Source organism: Podarcis melisellensis (assembly GCF_964234715.1).
Source record: "Podarcis melisellensis genome assembly, chromosome: 8".
Classification (NCBI taxonomy): Eukaryota; Metazoa; Chordata; class Lepidosauria; order Squamata; family Lacertidae; genus Podarcis; species Podarcis melisellensis.
This window is the reverse complement of record NC_138540.1, coordinates 7943519-7968441: the sequence shown is the minus strand read 5'-3', so window position 1 is coordinate 7968441 and position 24923 is coordinate 7943519. Positions and strand designations below refer to the sequence as shown.

The following is a 24923-nucleotide window of genomic DNA, read 5'->3' as shown; positions in this document are numbered from 1 at the left end:
GATGGGAGTTGTAGTTCATCAACATCTGGAGGGCACCATGTTGGTGACCCATGACACACCATTCATACAGCCAAACTCCCTCCCATGAGAGGTCCGACTGGCTCCCTCCTTGTTATCCCACCACCTATTTCTCACCTTTTCCCTAAACCAAAGTGTCCCAAATGCCACAACCTTTCCTCATTGGAGAGTTGCTCCACCCCCATGGTCATTTTGGTTGCTGGAACTTTTCCAAACTGTGCATTTCATGAAAAGCCCAGCTACCTTTTCCTCAAATGGCCGCATAGCAATGTGATAGGGAACGTCCTTTGAATGCAGATAGCCCCAGGTTCAGTCCCTTCTTCACACTTGAGAGGGGCTGTCAGTCAGAGTAGACAACAATGGTGTCCCAATCCATGGGGATACCCAACAGGTTGGCCCAAGCAAGGAGGACACCAGTAGTTCCAGAATTCTAGGCAGAGAAAAAAGTGAAGGTGGCAAGATCAGCACCTTGGAGAGACAAAAATTTACTAATGATGTAAGTGGGAGCGGGAGACGTGAGGAAGTTCAAGGATATCATGAAATTTTGTCAAAACATGTTTATTATTACTGTATTCTTTTATTCAAAAACTCTAATAAATATTTATATTTAAAAAAAAAAGGAGAGGGACCTAGGTGTGAGTTTCAGAACCGGGGTTAGTGATCCGGCCGCTGAGGCAAATCCTACAAGTTGTCCCAGCAGTATCCTGAAGCAACAGGCAGATCTTCAAAACCTGGGCTAGATATGCTTGGTGGCTGGTCCCAGACTCTGGAGCTCCCTTCCTAGGGAAGTTAGACTGGCTCCTCCTTGTTCTCCTTCTGCTGGCAGGTGAAGACTTACTTATTCCAAGAGGCTTTTAGGACTGGCTGCTTTTAAGGAAAGGGATGGTGTTGTGATATTTGTATTGTAATTATCTGCATGTTTTAATACACAAACACACACACATTTAATTATTTGCGTTTAACCGCTTATGAATTGTTTCCCCCCTATGTTTTTAACCACTTCTATTTTAACTGTAGTGGGACGCGGATGGTGCTGTGGGTTAAACCACAGAGCCTAGGACTTGCCGATCAGAAGGTCGGTGGATTGAATCCCCGCGACGGGGTGAGCTCCCATTGTACGGTCCCTGCTCCTGCCCACCTAGCAGTTCAAAAGCACCTCAAAGTGCAAGTAGATAAATAGGTACCACTCTGGCGGGAAGGTAAATGGCGTTTCTGTGTGCTGCTCCGGTTCGCCAGAAGCGGCTTAGTCATGCTGGCCACATGACCCGGAAGCTGTACGCCGGCTCCCTCGGCCTATAGAGCGAGATGAGCACCGCAACCCCAGAGTCGGCCACGACTGGACCTAATGGTCAGGGGTCCCTTTACCTTTACCTATTTTATCTGTAAGTCACCTCGAGTCCTTGTTTGGGAAAAAGGTGGGGTATTAGCATCTTCTTCATCATCATCATCATGCCCCAGGAATGCTACATGTGATTAGCCATAGTGATGGTGCCTTCCTCTGTAGCAACTGGCTTCTTCAAGCTGTTGGGTGGTCACCTAAGGGCCTCCCTGATCCCCCAAGAAATCTGTGGACCAACAGTATGTCCCCCTGGGGTTCGGGGGATGAGATATGGGCTCCACATGGGATGGATCAGGGGGTTGATCCATCTCCTCCTGGGGTGCCTCATTGGTGGACTTTGCCTCCAAGGATTATTTGGGGCCATGACAGCGGGGCTGCATGGGCAAAGACTCTCTGTCTCAGTGTAAGGAAGCACCCTGCACTTTCTCACTCTTCTGTGGTGCTCAAACCTTCTTTCCTCACGGCTCGCTAGTTTGCAAGCCTGCTTTCTGCCCACCTCTGGGGTCTCTTTTCAAAATGAAGAAGCGACACAGAAATCAACCAGACAATTGCTGGCCTCTTTTTAGAAGGCATAAAAAGGTAAAGGGGACCCCTGACCATTAGGTCCAGTCGTGGCCGACTCTGGGATTGTGGCGTTCATCTCACTTCACTGGCTGAAGGAGCCGGTGTACAGCTTCTGGGTCATGTGGCCAGCATGACTAAGCCGCTTCTGGCGAACCAGAGCAGCACACAGAAACGCTGTTTACCTTCCCGCCAGAGTGGTACCTATTTATCTACTTGCACTTTGACGTGCTTTCGAACTGCTAGGTTGGCAGGAGCAGGGACTGAGCAACGGGAGCTCACCCCGTCACGGCATAGAAGCTACCATAACAAATCCTGTATCTCTCCCCTTGCCTCTTTTACATTAACTGTTCATTTTTAAAGGACTTTGTGGTGAATCCTGACCTTAGCAAGACCAACCTGGGCTCTGTACACCATCTTTCAACGTCCTGCTTGCATCAAGAGACCCTTCACACTGCACGGTCGCCCCACGTTAACAAATGCCCTCACATGCCGCTTGCAATTAATGCAGCCTAATGACATCACACCCTAAACAGTATCGGGTATTACAATACTGAGCTTTTGGGAGACATTTCCCTCTCGTTTTTAAATGTTGCATTACCCCCAACAACACCCTAAGAGGCGTGTTCATAATGAAGAACAATGCAGAGGAGCAGCCTCTAGACTCCACAGGTTCAAATATAACACATGCACATGTGAATTCAACCACAGTGGCCCCAACTAACAAATTTCTGGCAGAAGTTTGTACGTGCAAAAGCAGTCATATTACAGCACACAGATGAAAGTCGTCCTTCTCCTCTGCCCAACCTGTTTTCTCCTGCAGCTGGGGACAAGGACAGAATATAAGAGCTCCCCGGCTGAAACAATGAGATAACTCCTGAGATAATGATAACAACAACAACAACAATAATAAAATAAATAAAAATAAAAAAAATTTATTTATATCCCACCCTCCCCACCCGAAGCTGGGCTCAGAGCGGCTAACAACAGTAAAATGATACAACATTCAAAAATCATTTCATTATAAAATCAGTTCAAATCAGATTAATGGCAACAATTGGGCTAGAGTTCTTTGAGGATTACCAAAGGAGGCCGTCAGGCTGTGCCTTGGCCAAAGGCCCTGTGGAACAGCTCTGTCTTGATGTCAAGATGTCAAGTCCCGCAGGGCCCTAGTCTCTTGTGACAAAGCGTTCCACCAGATTGGAGCCAAAGCCGAAAAGGCCCTGGCTCTGGTTGAGGCCAGCTTAACCTCTCTGTGGCCCAGGACCTCCAAGATGTTTTTGTTTGAAGACCATAAGGTCCTCCGTGGGACATACCAGGAGAGGCGGTCCTGTAGGTATGAGGGTCCTAGGCCATATCATTTCATTATGCGAGGCCCTTGCAAATACCGTATTTTTCGCTCTATAAGACGCCCCAGACCATAAGACGCACCTAGTTTTTGGAGGAAGAAAACAAGAAGAAAAATATTCTGAATCTCAGAAGCCAGAACAACAAGAGGGATCGCTGCGCAGCAAAAGCAGCCATCCCTCTTGCTGTTCTAGCTTCTGGGATAGCTGCACAGCCTTCATTCGCTCCATAAGACGTACACACATTTCCCCTTACTTTTTAGGAGGGAAAAAGTGAGTCTTATAGAGCAAAAAATACGGTATATTGCGAGAATCTTGAGGTCTAGAATCTTGAAAGTTGGGATCCCAAGGAAGCTGAATCCTGGCCCCTATTATGTTACGTACACCCCACATATTCCTAGCCCTGCCCTTTCTTAACAAGTTACTTTCTCCAACAAGTCTGTGGTTTGTTTAGATCTCCCCGCCCCCATGAAAGCTAAAACACAATGAAGACATCATCCATCACCACCATGCAAGTCAAAAGGGAGGCTTAAATCAAACCATCCTCGACAACAATGACATTAATTATGCTTTTAACACGATTTTACTGCTTCCCTTCCCTGCCACCCTCCCAGCCCAACACAGACACACACCCGTCCCTCTCCTCCATGCCACATCTGTCTGAACAATATCAAGAAGATTTATGATTTTTTCCCTTCTTCCCGTAATTACAGACACACAAGCCCGGGCTCACTTTATCAAAATACTTGCTGAGCAATCAGACTTTCTCGCTGCCTTTCTCCGCTTGACGTTTGCATTGGCAGAAGCCATTCAAAACACACACACACTCAACCAAAGAAACACACCATCCCTCGAAGAAATCTGTCTAAAAAAGTGTTGAATCAGGAACTTGTTTGTTGCTTCTGAAACGTTCTACAAAGAATTTGCTCGTCAACAAATATACAACAAATATATAGGTGGAATACCTGCAGGGAAAGATTCATTCTGGGGGAGAGGAGTATTCAAGGAAAAAGGAGCAAGGGTGCACTGGAAAATTGCAGTGTGAGGCTGGTTTGTGTGTGACCCATCGCAGAGCATAGAGTCCTTATAGTTTCATGCTCCATGATGAAATTTAATGACAGGGGAGGGAATAGACATACACCCGCTTTGCCCAAACTCCTAACTGCCTGGAAAACGAATTAACATCCTCTTAGAAGCTCTCTTGTAGGACTCTGGCTGTTAGGAGCTTGACAGACTCAGCTAAGCTGCACTCTGGCAGGTCAGGGTTTGGTTCCAGGGCAAGGAGGTGAGCGGAGGACTGATCGGGCCAGAGACTCTGGTGGGGTCAGACCCAGAAACAGACTCAAGAGTGTGCCATGTCCTTGCAGCTGACCCTGAGTGCAGCAAAAGTGGTCACCTTGATAAGGAAAGGAGAAAAGGCGGACTGGCCAATTGAGCACCATCCTACTGCCAGCCAATCATAAGAGGCAATGCTGTCTATTTCTAAATTTCTATTGGTGACTGAGTGGACCCTGAGCATGGGCACCAATCATGGACCATCACAGTGCTGGATTATATAATAAGCTGACTAAGCATGTGTTCGAAAAGCACGCCAAAAAGTACAAGTAGATCAATAGGTACCACTCTGGCGGGAAGGTAAGCGGCGTTTCCGTGCGCTGCTCTGATGTAGGGTGTTCCATTGCGCCAGAAATGGCTTAGCCACATAACCTGGAAAAACTGCGGATAAACGCCGGCTCCCTCAGCCTGTAAAGCGAAATGAGCGTCGGAACCCCAGAGTCGTTCGCGACTGAACTGAACTGTCAGGGGTCCCTTTACCTTTACCTAAGCATGTGTTTAAGGTACCAGCAAACAACAACAACAACATATTTATATGCCATCCATTTGACTGGGTTGCTCCAGCCACTCTGGGCAGCTTCCAACAAATTAAAGCAAAGCAGGGGCACTGCCGGAAATGAGAAATTATTGAAAGAATTTGACATTTGGCATTCCCCCCCCTCAACCCCCACATCAAAACTATAAATCACGGGAAAAATCAGAACTTTGTGAGACTTTCTTACACCCCACTTTCCCTGGTCTCCTTTTATCACTTCCTCCCACCTAAACCAGGGGGGTGTTCTACTAATGTAAATCAAAGCAATGCAAGGGAATCAGATCTTGTCATGTGTTGCACACGATAACCATGCACAACATTGCAGCATGCCATGTAAGCTTTGTGCCATTTCGAAAAACGAAATATTATTTTAGTACTGTTTTTCCTTTGAGTTGTATATGGGGGCAAGTGCTTTAATCTTTCCGCTCCTTAGGGCCTCTAAAGGTCTTAATCGGGTGGTACATAAATGCACTAAACTATAATAATAATAAATACAAGAATTAAATAAAGGCAAGGGAACTGAACACAAGAATCAGCCCCTCAAAGTCAAAGGATCATGATAACTACAAAACAAACCAATTCCGAGCACTGCTGACATATCCAGTCCTTGGCATTCTAGTTCCAAAACCCAAACAAGCATTGTCACTTTTTCATCAATAGTATCAGAGCTATTTCTTCTTTAAGCCACTTCTGTTAATTTATTCATAGCTGCAATTTTGAGTATTTGTTCGTTTCTTCAAAAGGTCTTTTTTCTCACTGATGGATAACCCCTAATGTTCCTAGGCAGAATATTCATTGGAACCTCTCGTGAGGTGAGTGTTCTGATCAAATCTTAGGACCTCTTTTGTCCTTGCAGATAATATAAGAGCTGCCACACTGGACTGGACACACATGAAGAAAACTAAAACAAACAAAGATGGAATGAATTTATAGAGACAGTAAACGGAGCTGCAATATTTAGCCTGCAATCCTTCTGAGTTACTTCAGAGTAACTCCTGCTGAACTCAGTGCCGTTTACTGTATTTTTTGCTCTATAAGACGCACCAGACCACAAGACACACCAAGTTTTTGGAGAAGGAAAACAAGAAATAGAATATTCTGAATCTCAGAAGCCAGAACAGCAAGAGGGATCGCTGCGCAGTGAAAGCAGCAATCCCTCTTGCTGTTCTGGCTGCTGGGATAGCTGTGCAGCCTGCATTCGCTCCATAAGACACACACACATTTCCCCTTACTTTTTAGGAGGGAAAAAGTGAGTCTTATAGAGCAAAAAATACGGTACTTCTGAGTGTAGAAGCATATAGGAATTGGATTGCAGTGAAACCATTTACAAGAACGAATGAAAAATATTTTAATCAACATCAGCCGAGAACTAGAGCTCCACCCTCAGCTTCAAACAATGGAACCTCTTCTCAGCCCCCTCACTGACTTCTGACATTCAATCAGGCATAGCTCACCTGTTTGCAAGCTAATCTTCACAGCCATGAGGACTAGGTAGTTGTTTCCCTTCCGGATTTCAAATTCCAAAATCTGGGCTTGCAAGTGGTAAAGGAAAGGTGGAGAAACACTGCTCCTGCCTTACAGCTCCATAATCCTTTTGTCAAACGCACACAACAAGGAATACCTGAGAGGTATGGCCATATGCATCGCAACCCTTCCAACCCATCAAATCTAAATTCCATTGTCTGCCCCTTTGCTGTGAAGGGAGTTCAGTCATCTTAGTTAACTTGCTGTCAAAGAGACAAGCGCGGATCGCGGCAGCGTTATTACAAGGCGAGAGCAAATGTATTCCTTTTTTATTGTCAAGACAGATTTGGCTCAGGCACTGAAATACAGCGATAGCAAAAGATGTTTCCTCTTGTCTGTTCTGCTACCTCTTCAAAAAGAACACGGGGGACACCAGCTCACCACGAGCCCTTCCTGCCATGCAGGGAGCGATAGGCGAGACCCGACGCAGCGGGGGAAATGAAGTCAGAAACGCCGGAGGGGCAGGTGGAGAGACGGATGCTCAGCGATAAAACCGCTCCGGCAAAACTTTGCACTGTATGGTCCAAATGCCCACACCAGGAAAAGACAATTACAGTGACCACCTATCAGTTAGGTCTGCCAACTTTAATGGGACAAAAAAAATGTGTCACTGATTAGTCAGGCAACATTATTATTACTATGATTGGGAGAAATTCAACATAGTGCTAAGAAGATTGCTCCACCAGCCCAAGGATTTCTGCTAACCCAATGGAATGATCTACTTTCTCCTCCAGGGGTTTCCCCGGCACCTCTAAGCCAAGCCAATTTTACTTTTGGAGGGGGCTGCAAGGGTGGGTGGGAGGAGGAGAGGGGGGAAAATCCCTGTTACATTGGTAGAAGTCCTTGTGCAGGCTTCTGCTGGCACGACTAGTTAGCTGAACCTGGCCTATCATTGTATAATATGAATATATAATACACTTATTATATAATATATATGATACAGTCCGATCATATCTTATACATGGTTAAGCTGCGCAATTTCAACCTTGTGTGGCTGAATGCTGGCTGGCTGCAATTGTGCTCTGGGATGCTCTCCTGAGATCTTACAGGAACTCAAAGGAACTTGCGATATCTTGCAAGCCTCCCAGACCATGGTAAGGAAGGCAGAAAGCTTAAAAGTTTTCTTTGGGGGGGGGGGAGCATAGCTCATCTTGTACACTGGCTCTGGAAGGACGGTCACACAGGGGTGGTTTGAGTATACAGTGGCACCTCGGGTTAAATACTTAATTCGTTCCGGAGGTCCGTTCTTAACCTGAAACTGTTCTTAACCTGAAGCACCACTTTAGCTAATGGGGCCTTCCACTGCCGCCATGCAGCTGCCGCATGATTTCTGTTCTCATCCTGAAGCAAAGTTCTTAACCCAAGGTACTATTTCTGGGTTAGCAGGGTCTGTAACCTGAAGCATCTGTAACCTGAAGCGTATGTAACCTGAGGTACCACTGTACGTGCTTTTGCATCGACACACCACCCCCCTAACACAACCCCTGTGCAATATGTGATCATACTGTGTAATAGTAATTTTAACATGTATTGTATAATATCATCACAATAATATATGTACTTATAGCAGGCATAGGCAAACTCGGCCCTCCAGATGTTTTGGGACTACAACTCCCATCATCCCTGACAACTCTTAGCTAGGGATGATGGGAGTTGTAGTCCCAAAACATCTGGAGGGCCGAGTTTGCCTATGCCTGACTTACAGAAACAACAGCCAGACAGCATCTTAGAACAGGCATTCCCACTTCACATTCTCCCAGGAGGGGTCTACTGTGACGTAACAAAACATGCCTTCAAATAAGGACTAAAGTTAGAACTTAGCAAATATTCACCATCACAAGAACTAGCAACTTTCAAAAATAAAATCGGAGAGATCCAAATCGACTCCGGCTGCTGAGGAAATCTGGAACACCCCCAAGCAAGCAGCTCTGATGACACACAAAAGTAGGAAGTGAGGATGCACTCAGTGGCATAGCGTGGGTTGTCAGCACCCGGGGCATGGCAAGTACGTATTTTTCGCTCTATAACACGCACCAGACCATAACACACACGTAGTTTTTAGAGGAGGAAAACAAGGAAAAAAATATTCTAAACGAAATAGTGGATACAGTGGTGCCCCGCTAGACGAATGCCTCGCAAGACGAAAAACCCGCAAGACGAAAGGGTTTTTCGGTTTTTGCGACGCTTCGCTAGACGATTTTCCCTATGGGCTTGCATCGCAAGACGAAAGCCCATAGGGAAATCTCGGGGACCTTTTTTTAAATGCTGGCGGTGGGGAGCAAAGCCTTCCCCCCCCTCCGGACTTCAGAAGAGGTCCAGGAAGGCCGGCGGGGGCGAAAGGCTTTGCTCCCCACCGCCAGCATTTTAAAAGCGGTCCGGGATAGCAGGGAAGCGCTTCCCGCTATCCCGGACGGCTTTTGAAGGCAGGCAGGGGGGGCAAAGACTTTTGCCCCCCCCTGCCTGCCTAACCGGGGGCTTTTAAATCGCCCCGGGACTGTCCGGGGCGATTTAAAAGCCCCCTGACGGCTTTTGAAGCCTCCCCCCCGCCCGGCTTCGGGGCATCATCCCGATGCCGGGCGGTGGGGCAGGAACGCCTCCCCCCCCGCCCGGCTTCGGGGCATCGTCCCGATGCCGGGCGGTGGGGCAGGAAAGCCTCCCCCAGCCGCCCGGCATCGGGGCATCGTCCCGATGCCGGGCGGTGGGGCAGGAACGCCTCCCCCAGCCGCCCGGCATCGGGGCATCGTCCCGATGCCGGGCGGTGGGGCAGGAAAGCCTCCCCCAGCCGCCCGGCATCGGAACGATGTCCCGAAGCCGGGCGGCCGGGCGGGAAAGCCTTTGTCCCCCCTGCCTGCCTTCCCAGGGGCTTTTAAATCGCCCCGGACAGCGGAGAAGTCCTCCGCTGTCCCGGGCGATTTTAAAATGCCGCCCGCCAGAAGAGGTCGGGGGAAGGCTTTTTCCATAGGAACGCATTAATTGATTTTCAATGCATTCCTATGGAAAACCGTGCATCGCAAGACGAAAAACTCGCAAGACGAAGAGACTTGCGGAACGAATTAATTTCGTCTTGCGAGGCACCACTGTATATGATTTTTGTGGTTCATGCAGACATATGATCTGACAGTGAGTTTGGAGTAGCCCAATGCAAAAATCCTGAGGATCCATGTGGATCCATGCTTTGTAACCACGGAGGAGGGAAGGAAGGGGAACCATGGATCCTCTGCTCACAACTGCAGCAGATGCACCACCCGCAGGCATTCGCTCCATAACACGCACAGACATTTCCCCTTGCTTTCTAGGAGGAAAAAAGTGAGTGTTATGGTGCAAAAAATACGGTAATTCGTGCCCCCTAACCTGTGGATTTGCGCCCCCTAACCCGTGAATTGGCGCCCCCTAACCCGTGGATTTGCGCACCCTAACCCTAACCCCCAGATGTTGCGCCCGGTGCGGCCGGGCCCCCCTGCACTCCCCACGCTACACCACTGGATGCACTGCAAGGGATGAAAAGGCCTGTTTTGTGGTTATCATTTTCATGGCACCGCTAATATAAAAAGAGACTTAGGCATCTTGTTAGCCGTCGCCTTTTCCACAGCAAACGAGTCCTGAGGATGCTCCTGTGAGCAAAGGCTTCTGGATAATCATAACTAAGCACTCAGAACAACAATTCTGCCCTTTCAGAAGCAATTCCGCGAAAGGAGCCGAGGCGAACCATACCTGGAGCTTCAATCAGTTGCTTGTAAACACTCAGGAACGCCGCTTCTGCTTCTTTGCTTCTTTTACTAAGAGCAACCACCTGAGGGGAAGATAAAAATAACAGTAACTAAAACCACGCAGGAACCATCAAGGGAAATGCAGTTTTCTCCCGCAAAGTTGTGCTCTCAGGTGAAGACGCTGCAAATCGGACAGCCCAAGACAGCTTGAGTGCCGGAGGCAGAACCACCCTGAAGGTGGTAAAATAACATAATACATTAAGGAATTTAATTTATTATTTAATGAATGTCTTGCGGTGAGGTGTAGTGGTCAGAGTGTCAGAAGAGGACCAGGAAGAATGAGGTTTAAATTCTTGTTTTGTCCCTATCTCACTCTTGAGAGGATAAAATGTGGGAGGGATGAAGGGGCGAACAATTTCTGCCTCCCTGAGCTCCTAGGGTCAGCAAACTTTTTCAGCAGGGGGCCGGTCCACCGTCCCTCAGACTATGTGGGGGGCCAGACTATATTTTGGAAAAAAAATATGAACGAATTCCTATGCCCCACAAATAACCCAGAGATGCATTTTAAATAGAAGCACACATCCTACTCATGTAAAAACACCAGGCAGGCCCCACTAATAACCCAGAGATGCATTTTAAATAAAAGGACACATTATACTCATGTAAAAACACGCTGATTCCCATGTCCGTGGGCCGGATTGAGAAGGCGATTGGGCCGCATCCAGCCCCCGGTCCTTAGTTTGCCTAGCCATGTCCTAGACAAAGGCCAAAACTAGGACTAGGCCCTGTTTCCAGGAATAAGCAACCCTTCTCCTAGGCTTATATTAAAAATATCAATTGGTTTCACACCAGTTTAAGGGTGCATCTACACACCATATATTTAAAGCACCAGGAGAACACCTTGAACAGTTATGGCAGTGCTTTTTTTCAAAAAAGAAAAAGTAAAAAGTTGAGGGGTACTCTCATTTTCCTACTCTTATTGAAATACAGTGGTACCTCGGGTTAAGAACTTAATCCGTTCTGGAGGTCCGTTCTTAACCTGATACAGTGGTGCCTCGCTAGACGAAAAGAATCCGTTCCACGATTCTCTTCGTCTAGCGGTTTTTCGTCTTGCAAAGCAAGCCCATTGACAGCTTAGCGGATTAGCGCTACAGCGGTCTAGCGGCTTTCAGCGATCAGCTGTTAAGCGGCTTATCAGCGGAACAGCTGATAAGTGGCTTAGTGGCTTAGGAAAAGGGCAAAAAAAGCGAAAAAAAGCCGTGGGGGGACGCGAAGCAACCCCATAGGGAAATTCGTTTTGCGAAGCGCCTCCAAAACGGAAAACCCTTTCGTCTAGCGGGTTTTCCGTCTTCCGAGGCGTTCGTCTTGCGGGGCACCACTGTACTGTTCTTAACCTGAAGCACCACTTTAGCTAATGGGGCCTCCTGCTGCTGCCGCCATGCCACCAGAGCACAATTTCTGTTCTCATCCTGAAGCAAAGTTCTTAACCTGAAGCACTATTTCTGGGTTAGCGGAGTCTGCATTCTGAAGCGTATATAAGCCGAGGTACCACTGTAATGCCCCTCAATGAGGCCAAACTTAGATTCACAAAATGTTTAGGGGAATGCGTACCCCCCCCCCCAGAAAAAAAGCACTGGCTTCCCCAAAGAATCTTGGGAACTGTATATTTGTTTGTTTTTATCCGAAGGCATTCCTGTTCAAGGAAGTTTTTAGGGTGTATTGCGCTTTTACTGTTTTTTTGTTGGGAGCCGCACAGTGTGGCTGGGGCAGCCCAGTCAGACGGGCGGGATAGAAATAATAAATTATTATCATTTTATATTCTTTACTGAAAGATAAAGAACACATAATTGCAATTGCACAGAGTAAGACAAGACAGAAAGAAGAAAAGAAATAGCACCCATGTAGAAAACAAAAAAGAACAGCAACAAAAATCTGTATACATTGCAAAAAAGAGAGAGAATGTTATGGTAGTTAACCAGTTGTTAGAAGACCCCCTATTGCCCCCTCCCCAAACTACAATTCCCAGAGTGGTGTAACAATCACTCCCTCTTCACAGGGAATTCTGTACATCAGTGTTTTCAAACCTTGGATCTCCAGCTGTTTTTGAACTGCAACTCCCATCATCTCTAGCTAGCAGAACCAGTGGTCAGGGATGATGGGAGTTGTAGTCCAAAAACAGCTGGAGACCCAAGGTTGGAAAACGCTGCTGTACATTGTAGCTCTGCAAGGGGAATATGAGGGGCTCCTAAAAATGCTCAGCACCCTTAACAAACGCTCCCAGGATTCTTTGGAGGAAAGGCACGACAACTTAAAGTGGTATCATAGTGCTTTAAATATATGGTGTGGATGTGGCCTCAAAGTAGGGTTGCCATACGTCTGGGTTTTGCTGGACATGTCCTCTTTTGGGGGGCCGGCGTGCCCATCTGGGCAGATTTTTGAATTTAATAATAATAATAATAATACTGCCCTATACCTGCAGGTCTCAGGGCAGTTAACAGAATAAAATCAAAATACAAAACACAAAATCCACAATCAAAATAAAAACAGCCACCACCCAACCCCAACCCCCCAATTATTATTATTTTTAAGGACATAGGATGTCAATCAAATCAACCAAAGGCCTGGTTAAAAAGGAACGTTTTTGCCTGGTGCCTAAAGGTGCATAATGAAGGTGCCAGGCGAACTTACTTGGGGAGAGCATTCCACAGACGGGGGCCACTGAAGTACCTGGGTTTGGTTTTTTAAAATAATAATAAAAAGAAATTATCGGGGGGGCAGGGACGCTAGAGCCACGCTCGGCCTTGCTCTTCGGAATATGGCAAGCCTACCCCAAAAACAATCAGTTCAGTGAATTCTCTATATTATTAATACTCCTTAGCCACCATCACAGAATTACAGCTCCCTAAGGAACCCACAGAGCCTAGGACTTGCCGATCAGAAGGTCGGCGGTTCGAATCCCCGCGACGGGGTGAGCTCCCGTTGCTCGGTCCCTGCTCCTGCCAACCTAACACTTCGAAAGTACGTCAAAGTGCAAGTAGATATATAGGTACCGCTTCAGCGGGAAGGTAAACAGCGTTTCCATGCGCTGCTCTGGTTCCCTCAGCCAATAAAGCAAGATGAGCGCCGCAACCTGTGAGTTGGTCACGACTGGACCTAATGGTCAGGGGTCCCTTTAGCTTTACCTAGGGAGCAGGAATGACTGCTAAAACCAGTTTAAGCTTCCTGTTCCTTGGGCATTTTTTGCAAGTTGTGAGAGACAGAATCTTGGGGTGACCCAAGATGGTTGCTATTCCTTTCTCCACCAGCTGACCTCAGAAACTGAATCCCAACTCTGCAACCATCTCTCTTCAGCGACAGGCTGGCTTTTTATATTTTTACATTTTTACGATGCCAGTTGGATTGTACTTGTCTTGGTGCTTGCATGCTGCTTTGTGAAAATCCTTTTGCTTAAAAAGCGGGTTATAAATTTGTTATACCTAACTTTTTATAAGGGACGCGGGTGGCGCTGTGGGTAAAACCTCAGCGCCTAGGACTTGCCGATCTCATGGTCGGCGGGTCGAATCCCCGTGGTGGGGTGCGCTCCCGTCGTTCGGTCCCAGCGTCTGCCAACCTAGCAGTTCAAAAGCACCCTTAAGTGCAAGTAGATAAATAGGTACCGCTTTATAGCGAGAAGGTAAACGGCGTTCCGTGTGCTGTGCTGGCTCGCCAGATGCAGCTTCGTCACGCTGGCCACGTGACCCGGAAGTGTCCGCGGACAGCGCTGGCTCCCGGCCTATAGAGTGAGATGAGCGCACAACCCTGGAGTCTGGCAAGACTGGCCTGTACGGGCAGGGGTACCTTTACCTTTACCTTTTTACAGAGATCAACTTTAGCAACATGACGATGGCAAAAAGGAAGAAACAAGCAGCCATCGCTCTTGAAGAACAAGCCAAAATCTTGGGTGAGTTTTTAATCCCATTTCAGGATTACAATTTTAAAATACACACACGCAAACCTGAAAGTTGCTTGTTTTTTCCCCTTGCAAATATGGGCTTCACAATTCAAATCAAATATCTTTAATACGGTCAATGACCAGAAAGCAGTTTATAAAAATATGACATTATAAGTAGTATTGTGCTACAAATACCAGTGGAAATATGGCCAATTCACAAAACTGGTGCTTATATTTATGCCAGGTTTCGTCTTTTAAGGTTTTAAAAATTGAATTCAAATGTCACTCCTGTTTATTATCGTTCCTTCAATGTTTACGGTTCGAACTCCGTTGCTGACATCATTGCTCGTCTTATTCTTGTTGCAATGTAACAGTACTTTGCCACAGGCCTGTTAATTTTGGGCTCTTTATCAGCTAATAGGTGTCTGATATAGGTGTCGTCTGTACTACGAGGTATTTTCCTCAGAATCGGTTCGATCAGCTCTTTTCTTGAGTCTCGATATAATGGGCAGTATAAGAATAGAAATTGAATAGAAACTGTATGGCGAAGCCTGTTTTTGCACCTCAACATAGATAGCCCAGCATGATTTTAACCCATGTCTTCCCTTTGTTGTTAATGTATTGGAGGGGAGGATCTGGGGGCTGGCACTGGATAGAAGATTCCTTTAGCCCCCCCTTCCCTCTTCTCTGTAATCCAGGTGGTCAGCAAAATCTCACTCTCCGTGTGTGTGCTGCGCATCAAATCCCTTCCCCCAAACTGCCATTCAAACTGGCAGGAAGACCCAAGAAATAATTAATCTCCTCTAATTAGGTGCCAGGCAGGCAGGCTGGCCCCCTCTTCAACCCCCCCTCTAATAGCCGGATGGGAGAGGAAGAAGTTAAAAAAAAACCTGAGCGTCCATTCATATTCAGCGCTACATCCCATCCAGTGGCACTGGAACAGTTCACCTAGTGGCATCGTAACGGGGAGGGTGCGGCCCGGATGCCATGTCTGGGGGGGGGTGACAAGAAGGCGCCCTGCGGGGGCTCGTGGCGGCACGACCAGCCATTACGGCGCTGCAGCTGCATGTGGAGGATCCTCTGTTCACAACTGCAGCAGATGCTCCTTGTGCTGGTGGCTATGTTTGCGTTGCAAACATGCGCTGTACATAGCGATGCCACACGTGCTGTACATAGTGGTTTGCTGCTGGCATGACTCGAGCATTGTACATACGGCGGTGGGATCCAGCAGGGTATCCCGACACCGTCCGTACGGCACTGGCGGCAAACCGCTACGTACAGCGCATGTGCGGTGTTGCTACGTACAGCGCATGCGTCATATGTAGCGATGCCGCACACGTGCCCTATGTAGCGACACCTCGCCCCGGGTGTCACGACGCCTTTGTTCGCCCCCGAGACCACCATCACTGTACAAAGGGGCCCCCCACCTCGAAAACGCATGTTCTATTCTGTCCCTTCAACAGTAGGCCGAAGACTTCCAGGTGCAGAGTCCTTACCCTCCAACACTCCTCAAATGAAAATAGGCCTTCTGGCAGTTCCCTCACTGCAAGAAGCCAAGTTACAGGGAACCAGGCAGAGGGCCTTATCGGTAGTGGCACCCTCCCTGTGGAATGCCCTCCCACCAGATGTCAAAGAGAACAACAACTACCAGACTTTTAGAAGACATCTGAAGGCAGCCCTGTTTGCGGAAGCTTTTAATGTTTGATGGATTATGGTATTTTAATATTTTGTTGGAAGCCGCCGAGAGAGGCTGGGATAGCCCAGCCAGATGGGTGGTGTATAAATAACATATTATTATTATTATTATTATTATTATTATTATTATTATTATTATTATTATTATTTTATTGCACCCTCCCAACCAGATGTCTCTGGGAAGCTCTCCACAGACTGCCACAGAAAATGGGGTCAGTGGCTAATAGCCACTGAGAGACCCTTCATTATTCATGCTACATTTAGTGGCAGGTGAATTCCACCAGTCATGTATTGTGTGTGAGGGAAAATATTTCTTTTGTCCGTCCTGAATCGAGGCATACATGTGGTCAGTAGTCAATTCTGAATGTTTTGGGTTACAGACTCCTGCAAACACTTCAAGAAGGGGAAAAAGAAAAAGAAAAAGATTGCCACACCTACCCAGAGCTTCATTTTTCCTCCCCAAATACCACCTGGATATCATGTAAAACCAGAGAAGGTACAAATGTTGCTGCTTCCGCCACCCAGACCCGCAGCATTCGAAACCGTGCCCGACGCCTCAGGCAAAATCGTTGACGCTCCTGTAATGTCACGCCATCATAAAACTTTAATGTGCCTTGAGTAGGTGAAAATTATAATTTAATGCCATGGCTTAAATAAAAAATCAAATTCCGCCTCTTCGTTCAAATATGTTTGTGGGGAGATAAGTCCCACCTCAGTTCTTCCTCAACCAGCCAGAACAACCGATGTCTTTAAGGAGTGTGTTGGGACATTAAAAAGGCGCAAACTTTCATTTCTGTACTTCACTTCCTAAATGTACAGATTGAATACATCTCCGCGCTCCTGGATTCAAATTGTCTCCAGAAAGAATGAGGCATAATAAAAATTATTTGTCATGCTAGTGAGATGTCATAGTGATTTTTCACCGAAAAAAACAAAGGCTCGGGTCTGCTCAGGGGCGTAGTCAGGTCCCTGGGTGCACAATTTTTTGAGGGGGTGCGAACCAGGTGACCCCAGCCCAGCCCAGCCCACTGCTCCTCTCCACCAGCCAAGGGCCACATCGGCCAGTCAGGCTCCCCCCTGCATGGGAGGGCAGGTGGCTCAGTGTGGCCCCACTTTATTCCACTGACGGTGGGGTCACGGCGTCCTTGTGTGAAATCCGAGACAGTCAGTGCTGACAACACTGATCTTAAAAATCCACGTGGGAGAACTTCTGGGGCATCTCGGCACTGCTTGGAAAGGAGGTGGGCATGGATGGGGGAAGCAGGATCCGCACTCTCACTTCCCTCTCTCCCTCTCTGCAAGTACCGTATTTTTCGCTCTATAAGTCGCACCAGACCACAAGACGCGCCTAGTTTTTGGAGGAGGAAAACAAGGGAAAAAATATTCTGAATCCCGGAAGCCAGAACAGCAAGACGGATCGCTGCACAGTGAAAGCAGCAAACCCTCTTGCTGTTCTGGCTTCTGGGATAGCTGCGCAGCCTGCATTTGCTCCATAAGATGCACACACATTTCCCTTACTTTTTAGGAGGGCAAAAATGAGTCTTATAGAGCAAAATATATGCTAAATCTCTCCCAGGCTCTTAACTTCTGCAAAACATTTTTGCACCCCTGCTAAGAACTGAATGGCACAAATGCAACCACAACATTACCATTCCTCATTTATGAATTATTTACCCTAGTTAAATCTGCAGCACCGCTCTGCAAAACCTAGGGAATTTTCGCAGCTCCATGTGGCTCCAGCTGTAATTAAAACTTTCCTCCCAACTTTGGTCAAACTTTGTGTCAGCCATGATGGATTTGCCACCAAACTCCCACAGCACAGCATCCTCCCTCTCTCTTTTTTTGCTGAAGTCAGAGAAACGTCACCTGTCATTCTTCAATTCTCACATGGTTGGGGAAGGCTCAGCATCAAAGCAGCGAGTGCAGCAAGACACAGCGAAAAGACAAATGCCCGCTTTCCCCAAAAAAGACCTCGGGTGTTTATATACTTGTCAAGTTGTCCAATTTATTGCTTGTTAGAAATGCTAAAATGAGACTTTGAGAGGGCGGGGCAGCTGTGAGATGCGCTCCTTGCAGATCCGAGCTGAGCCTTGCGCATGGATATTGCCAATGGCAGTGCCGGATTAACCATATGGTACAACTATTTCCCTGGAGGGACGCGGGTGGTGCTGTGGGTTAAACTACACAGCCTAGGGCTTGCCGATCAGAAGGTCGGCGGTTCGAATCCCTGTGATGGGGTGAGCTCCCGTTGCTCTGTCCCTGCTCCTGCCAACCTAGCAGTTGGAAAGCACGTCAAAGTGCAAGTAGATAAATAGGTACCACTCCGGCAGGAAGGTAAACAGTGTTTCTGTGCGCTGCTCTGGTTCGCCAGAAGCGGCTTAGTCATGCTGGCCACATGACCCAGAAGCTGTATGCCAGCTCCCTTGGCCAATTAAGCGAGATGAGCGCCGCAACCCCAGAGTCGGTCACGACTGGACCTAATGATCAGGGGTCCCTTTACCTTACAACTATTTCCCTAGCCCGTAACCCCCGTTTTTTGATACTTTGGAATTCTCACCACTTCCCTTTGCTTTTCGTCTATCCACAGCATTCTTTGCAGCTGTTTTAAAATAGAGTCGCAGCTCCAGCTGCTGCTGTTTAAAAGAAGACAGCTGAGCAGGGTAGTTCATTGCGCCACGGTGAGGGTCTATGAATCCTAATGCATTGTGACAAGCAAGGAAGACTTAATGGGGCAAAGTTCAATAAACTCAGGTATGCCTGTTTTGCAACAAGATAGCATCTTAAAAAGCAGAGACATCACCTTGCTGACAAAGGTCCGTATAGTTAAAGCTACGGTTTTCCCAGTAGTGATGTATGGAAGTGAGAGCTGGACCATAAAGAAGGCTGATCGCCAAAGAATTGATGCTTTTGGATTATGGTCCTGGAGGAAACTCTTAGTCCCATGGACTGCAAGAAGATCAAGCCTATCCATTCTGAAGGAAATCAGCCCTGAGCGCTCACTGGAAGGACAGATCCTGAAGCTGAGGCTCCCAGACTTTGGCCACATCATGAGAAGAGAAGACTCCCTGGAAAAGACCCTGATGTTGGGAAAGATTGAGGGCACAAGGAGAAGGGGACGACAGAGGATGAGATGGTTGGACAGTGTTCTCGAAGCTACAAACATGAGTTTGACCAAACTGCGGGAGGCAGTGGAAGACAGGACTGCCTGGTGTGCTCCGGTCCATGGGGTCATGAAGAGTCGGACATGACTAAACGACTAAACAACAATGCCTGTATTGACCTATTTATCCTTATTCAGCTCAGAACCTCAAGGACCACCTCTCCCCATATGAACCAACCCAGACCCTGTAACCATCACTTCAAAAGCAATTTTTTGATTATTTGATTCATTCTTACATTTATTTAGTCACTCGCTTTTGGTTAGGGATGGGTCTTGCGAATGCCCTGAAACACATACTTAAGCTACACCTCCATCGCTCTTCCCAACCACTTTATATTCTGAAAGAGACCTGGGGTGCAAAGACCAGCTTTCTGTGTTGCAGTTTTGGGCCTGACAAGAAAGAAAAAAACAGCCACAGAGTTCAGCTCTGCTTGTTTGGCCACATGAAAATGATCACATTGGACCCACTAATCATGGTCTTGTCTGCTAGATCTGCTGGAGCCTGTCTTCACATTCATGATATAAGTTTATAAAATGATGCCTGACATGGAGAAAGTGGAGACAGCAAAGTTTTCCTTTCTCTCTTGCAACACTAGACTTCATGGACAGCCAATGAAACTCAATGTTGGACAGATAATAGGAATTACATTTCCATGCAACACATAAAATATGGAATTTACTCGCACAGGAGGAACTGGTGGCCACCAGCCTAGATGGCTTTAAAGAGAGAGGACTGGACAAATTCACGGATAAGATAAGAGGCCTATCAGTGGCTAGTAGCCACAATGGTCTCCGTAGATGGAGGCAGCAATGCGTCTCCTGAAAAACGCTTATCTTTCCTCTCTCCTCCCTTCCATCAGATTTAATAGATTGGCTTAACAGCTACTGCTGGGGAAAAGTCATCGACTTAAGATGATGTTCTAGGGTGGATGGTAATGTTGCCTCCCCTTCTTCTTCTTTGTTTCCTTGGCAGCAAATTTTAAGACTGTTAACTCCTCAGGGCAGAGAACTATCCCTTTAGTGCACACGGATGGCATCCTATTATTCTAGAAATGATTTGTTAATTTATTCTTATTATTATTGACTTGCCTCAAGCTCATAAGACTTGCTGGACCTCACTAAGAGCCCATCTAGTCCTGTATTCTGTTTCCCTCTGTGGTCAGCTAGATGTCTCCAGAAATAAAAGAGGTGACCCCTTTAATATACACACACAGCAGCTGGTATTCTGCAGCCCACGGTCTCTGGGCTTGGCGGTTCCATTTAGCCTGATGCCAAGACAAGCCTTTTTGTAAGAGGCAAGATTGGTGCATCGCGAGAAGCTAGAAAACAGGGCAAGACTGAAGCACATTTACACGTATTAGAATAAGCTTCTCCATCTTGGGGAGAAACGGTTATTCCTGCCTAGCTCAGCTCCTATCCCAGAAGCCCTGTTGCATTTTAAGCTACACACACACACACACACACACACACACACACAGAGCTGAAATTCCCCAAAGATTCTGCCACCATTCGAACCCTGCAGCAATGTTATTAGCAAATGGTTGCCACCAATCCCAAGTGGCCGTTTTGATAATTATCAAATGAAGTCTGTCCTGGTGCAGTAGCTGCTAAGCCAATCTATTAAATCTAAAAAAAGAGGGGGGGGGGAGGCAGAGGAGAGAGAAGAGATGTATTTTTTTCTTCCTTTCCTTTTTTCCTGCTCAAAAAAGCTCGCAAACCTTCCACACAAGACTGAATTTAAATTGCTTGTCATTCAGAACAGAAGATGTACCAGTCATTTGTAATTCACCAGCCACCTGAGCAAACGGCCTTCTCTCTGTTGCTGCTGCTCCTGCTCCCGGGCATTGGAGCACAAAGATCAGCTCTATCTCTCCCCCCCCTCCAATTCACCCCCCTTCCCTATTGTCAGCGTTGGGTAAGGCAGGGTCTTTTTTTAGCGCCCTAGTACACAGCCCTGCTTTCTCCCTTCCGTCCCCAAAATGCTTCCAAAGGGAACAGGATCGTTGCAAAGTGTGTTTTCATCAGTTTCCACCGACAAAAATATTGCCCTCGAGGCATTTTATTAAAAACCACAATCCTGGTTCAACTGTGAGTATGAAACAAAGCAATCAGGGACTTAGGTGTGCAAGTAGCCCTTCCCACAATTACTTCCTTACATGTAATACAGTGGTACCTCAGGTACCTTCATTCTGGAGGTCCATTCCTAACCTGAAACTGTTCTTAACCTGAAGACCAATTTAGCTAATGGGGCCTCCTGCTGCTGCCGTGCCGCCGGAGCACAATTTCTGTTCTCATCCTGAAGCAAAGTTCTTAACCCAAGGTACTATTTCTGGGTTAGCGGAGTCTGTAACCTGAAGCGTAAGTAACCCGAGGTACCACTGTATAGTGACCCAGGTGCTGTTCTAAAGAGATGCAGCACGGTTACTACGGCACAGACAAGGCTAAGATAATGCGATTTTGCAGAAACAGAGCATGATGGGAAATGTAGTCCCACAGAGGGTATGCTAAGCACTGGCCAGGAACCTCAGGCTCAAAGATCTAGTGGGGTCCACCAGGACTTGGCATTTGGCCTGTGTGGATATCCTTACATAGCCATGCACAGCTGTCCCTCCCCTGGCATCATATGACATCGGGTGCTAGATGCTGAAACCATGCCACCAAATCAGAACCAGAAACACGCACTATTTCCCCCGAGGCCTTTTTACTGGTACCCTATACAGCTTCAAGACGGGGCGCGGGTGGCACTGTAGGTTAAACCACAGAGCCTAGGACTTGCCGATCAGAAGGTCGGCGGTTCGAATCCCTGCGACGGGGTGAGCTCCCGTTGCTCGGTCCCAGCTCCTGCCAACCTAGCAGTTCGAAAGCACGTCAAAATGCAAGTAGATAAATAGGTACCACTCCGGCGGGAAGGTAAACAGCGTTTCCGTGCGCTGCTCTGGTTCGCCAGAAGCGGCTTAGTCATGCTGGCCACATGACCCGGAAGCTGTACGCCAGCTCCCTCGGCCAATAAAACAAGATGAGCGCCGCAACCCCAGAGTCAGCCACGACTGGACCTAATGGTCAGGGGCCCCTTCACCTTTATACAGCTTTATACAGTCTCCAATTCAAATTAGTGCCAAATTCATACTCTATCAGAGGCACCCTTAGATTGTGCTCTCAATTCTTCCTTCTGCAACCATGGCTTTCAATCTGAATCATGCTATGTGATGACAGGTGACTGGGATGTGCCTGGCCCTGTCCCCATTCCTGGATCTGGCCCTTCTCTGTACTAAGGCAAACTAAATTCTAAAGTAAGGTTACTAGACGTCCCTGTTTCTCGGGGACAGTCCCTGGATTTACAAATCAGTCCCCTCACAAAATCCATCTACAGTGGTACCTCGGGTTAAGTATTTAATTCGTTCCGGAGGTCCGTTCTCAACCTGAAACTGTTCTTAACCTGAAGCACCACTTTAGCTAATGGGGCCTCTTGCTGCTGCTGCGCCGCCGGAGCACGATTTATGTTCTCAACCTGAAGCAAAGTTCTTAACCTGAAGCACTATTTCTGGGTTAGTGGAGTCTGTAACCCGAAGCGTATGTAACCTGAGGTACCACTGTATTTAGTAGGAAGTTGAAAAGTGTCCCTGGATTAACTTCAAAAGAGTCTGGGAACCATTTACAGTTGATTTGCAGAAACAACAGAACGGACAGGATTCACTGGCAGGATTTGAATGAACTTTCACAATTTCATTTGAGTAACAGATATTTCAGAGAAATGATAAGGGATTTTATTTTTGTGTCGGAAAAGCAGGATACGATAAATAAAACTAAATAACTCGGCAGAGGGGGAGTTGAGGGAAGTCCAGAGGAGGGGAGGGAGAATAATTGTAAATAACATGATGAATGAGATTTGCATTTAAAATTCAATAAATATTCAATAAATTCAATAAATAAATAAATAAATATTTAAAATTCAATAAATATTCAAAAAAGAAAGAAAAGAAAAGAAAAAAGAAAAGTGTCTCCAGATACATTGAAAAAAATCTGGTAACCTTACTCTAAAGGTGACCAGAGCCTTGAACTGAGGATCTTTACAGCTGCACCTTCCTCAGTGCTCAGCAATGTATGCCGCCAATCTGAGGAGCGGGGGATATACCCAGGGGGCGTAAGCCCTGGGTCTTTTGGAGCAAGCCCCGAACCTCCTACCCATTTCCCCATCTCTCTTCTGAAAAACAGGCAAAATTAACTCACCCTCCCACACACTTTGCATCCAGGTCAACTGTGGGTGTGCTACACAATGTTGTGTTTGTGACACCCACAAGTTTATTCACCAAGGCTCCGTCCACATACAGTTCACTGAGCCCAGAAAATAAAAAAAAACTGTTCGCACCCCACTGCTTAGAAAAGCTAGATTTGGAGGGGAGGGTCTGGTAGGCCCATTTAGCCCATCCACTTGTTCAGCGCAAGGAACCCGAGCTGCAACATCTACAAGAGAGTTTGGATTTGATATCCCGCTTTATCACTACCCTAAGGAGTCTCAAAGCGGCTAACAATCTCCTTCCCCTTCCTCCCACACAACAAACACTCTGTGAGGGGAGTGGGGCTGAGAGACTTCAGAGAAGTGTGACTAGCCCAAAGTCACCCAGCAGCTGCATGTGGAGGAGCAGGGAATCGAACCCGGTTCACCAGATTACGAGACTACCGCTCTTAACCACTACACCACACTGGCTCTCTAAGAGGTGGTTTTCCAGTCTCTTCCTGACCTCAAGTGAGCCCTCTAGGTAATTCAGGAGGGCCAAATGTAGAAGAAAATGTACAAGGGGCTCTTTCTTTGCATGAGAAACAGTGGTGTAGCGTGGGTTGTCAGCACCCGGGGCAAGGCAAGTAATTTGCATCCCCTAACCCGTGGATTTGCGCCCCCTAACCCTAACCCCCAGATGTTGCGCCCGGTGCGGCCGGCCCCCCTGCACCCCCCACGCTACGCCACTGATGAGAAACTCCACTTACGGAAACCCCCTCAGGTTTTAAAGGTGCAAGAGCCCCCCCTCTCCTCTTTTGCCTCTGACAGCCATAACCCAACTGGTCAATCTGCAGTTCCCCCTAACTGAAATTCACCCTCCTGTAACCTAAGAGGAGCCCCTTTCCTGAGAAAGAGACATTCCTGGGAGTTCAGGCAGCTCCGACGGGATCAAAGATTTGCCTGCTTGCGGCACTTTTCATGCCTGCTTCCATCATCGGGTTTAAATGCTACATTTTCTGCAAACCTGTGACCTGATGAATTGCAGACTGGTATTTTACCTGGGTGCTTTCTTACCTCACTCTCCTGAAAAAGTTTTTCTTTTTTCAAGTTAAATGTCACACTGTAATCTGGCATTCAGTGATTAATGAACCAAAAAAGCTTGCTGCTCCCCCCCCCCCAAGTCTCCTACCACTCAACACAGCCCCTTCCAGCTATTTTGATCGTATGATGTTGACTGTGGTACCCTCAGCTTCTGCACATGGGCCATGAGCACCCATACATCTGTGGGCCTGAGTTTTCTATGGTGAAGCCAGGTGACGCTTTCTCCACAAAGGGAATTCCCCAGGTGTCCTTTCACAGCTATTTCGGAAGAGCGGATAGTGCATGCCATGGCTGCCACATGGTTACCAGATGTCCCTGTTTCCCTGGGGCAGTCCCTGGATTTACAAATCTGTCCCCGGACAAAATGCGTCCCTGGAATGTCCCCGGATTTATATTTTAAGTGTTGTAGATTTATTAGTAGGTGGTGAATGTTGTGTGATTGGTTCAACGGCACA

At 47.2% G+C, this 24923-nt stretch overlaps 1 protein-coding gene across 1 annotated transcript in view; it reads right to left on the bottom strand.

The window, feature by feature from the left end:
* CUX2 (cut like homeobox 2) overlaps positions 1–24923 on the bottom strand; it is a 236804-nt gene that overhangs the window by 59888 nt on the left and 151993 nt on the right. The window contains exon 4 of the mRNA XM_081923033.1: positions 10370–10448. Within this exon, the coding sequence (XP_081779159.1) occupies positions 10370–10448 (79 nt within the window). The remainder of the gene's footprint in view (positions 1–10369; positions 10449–24923) is intronic.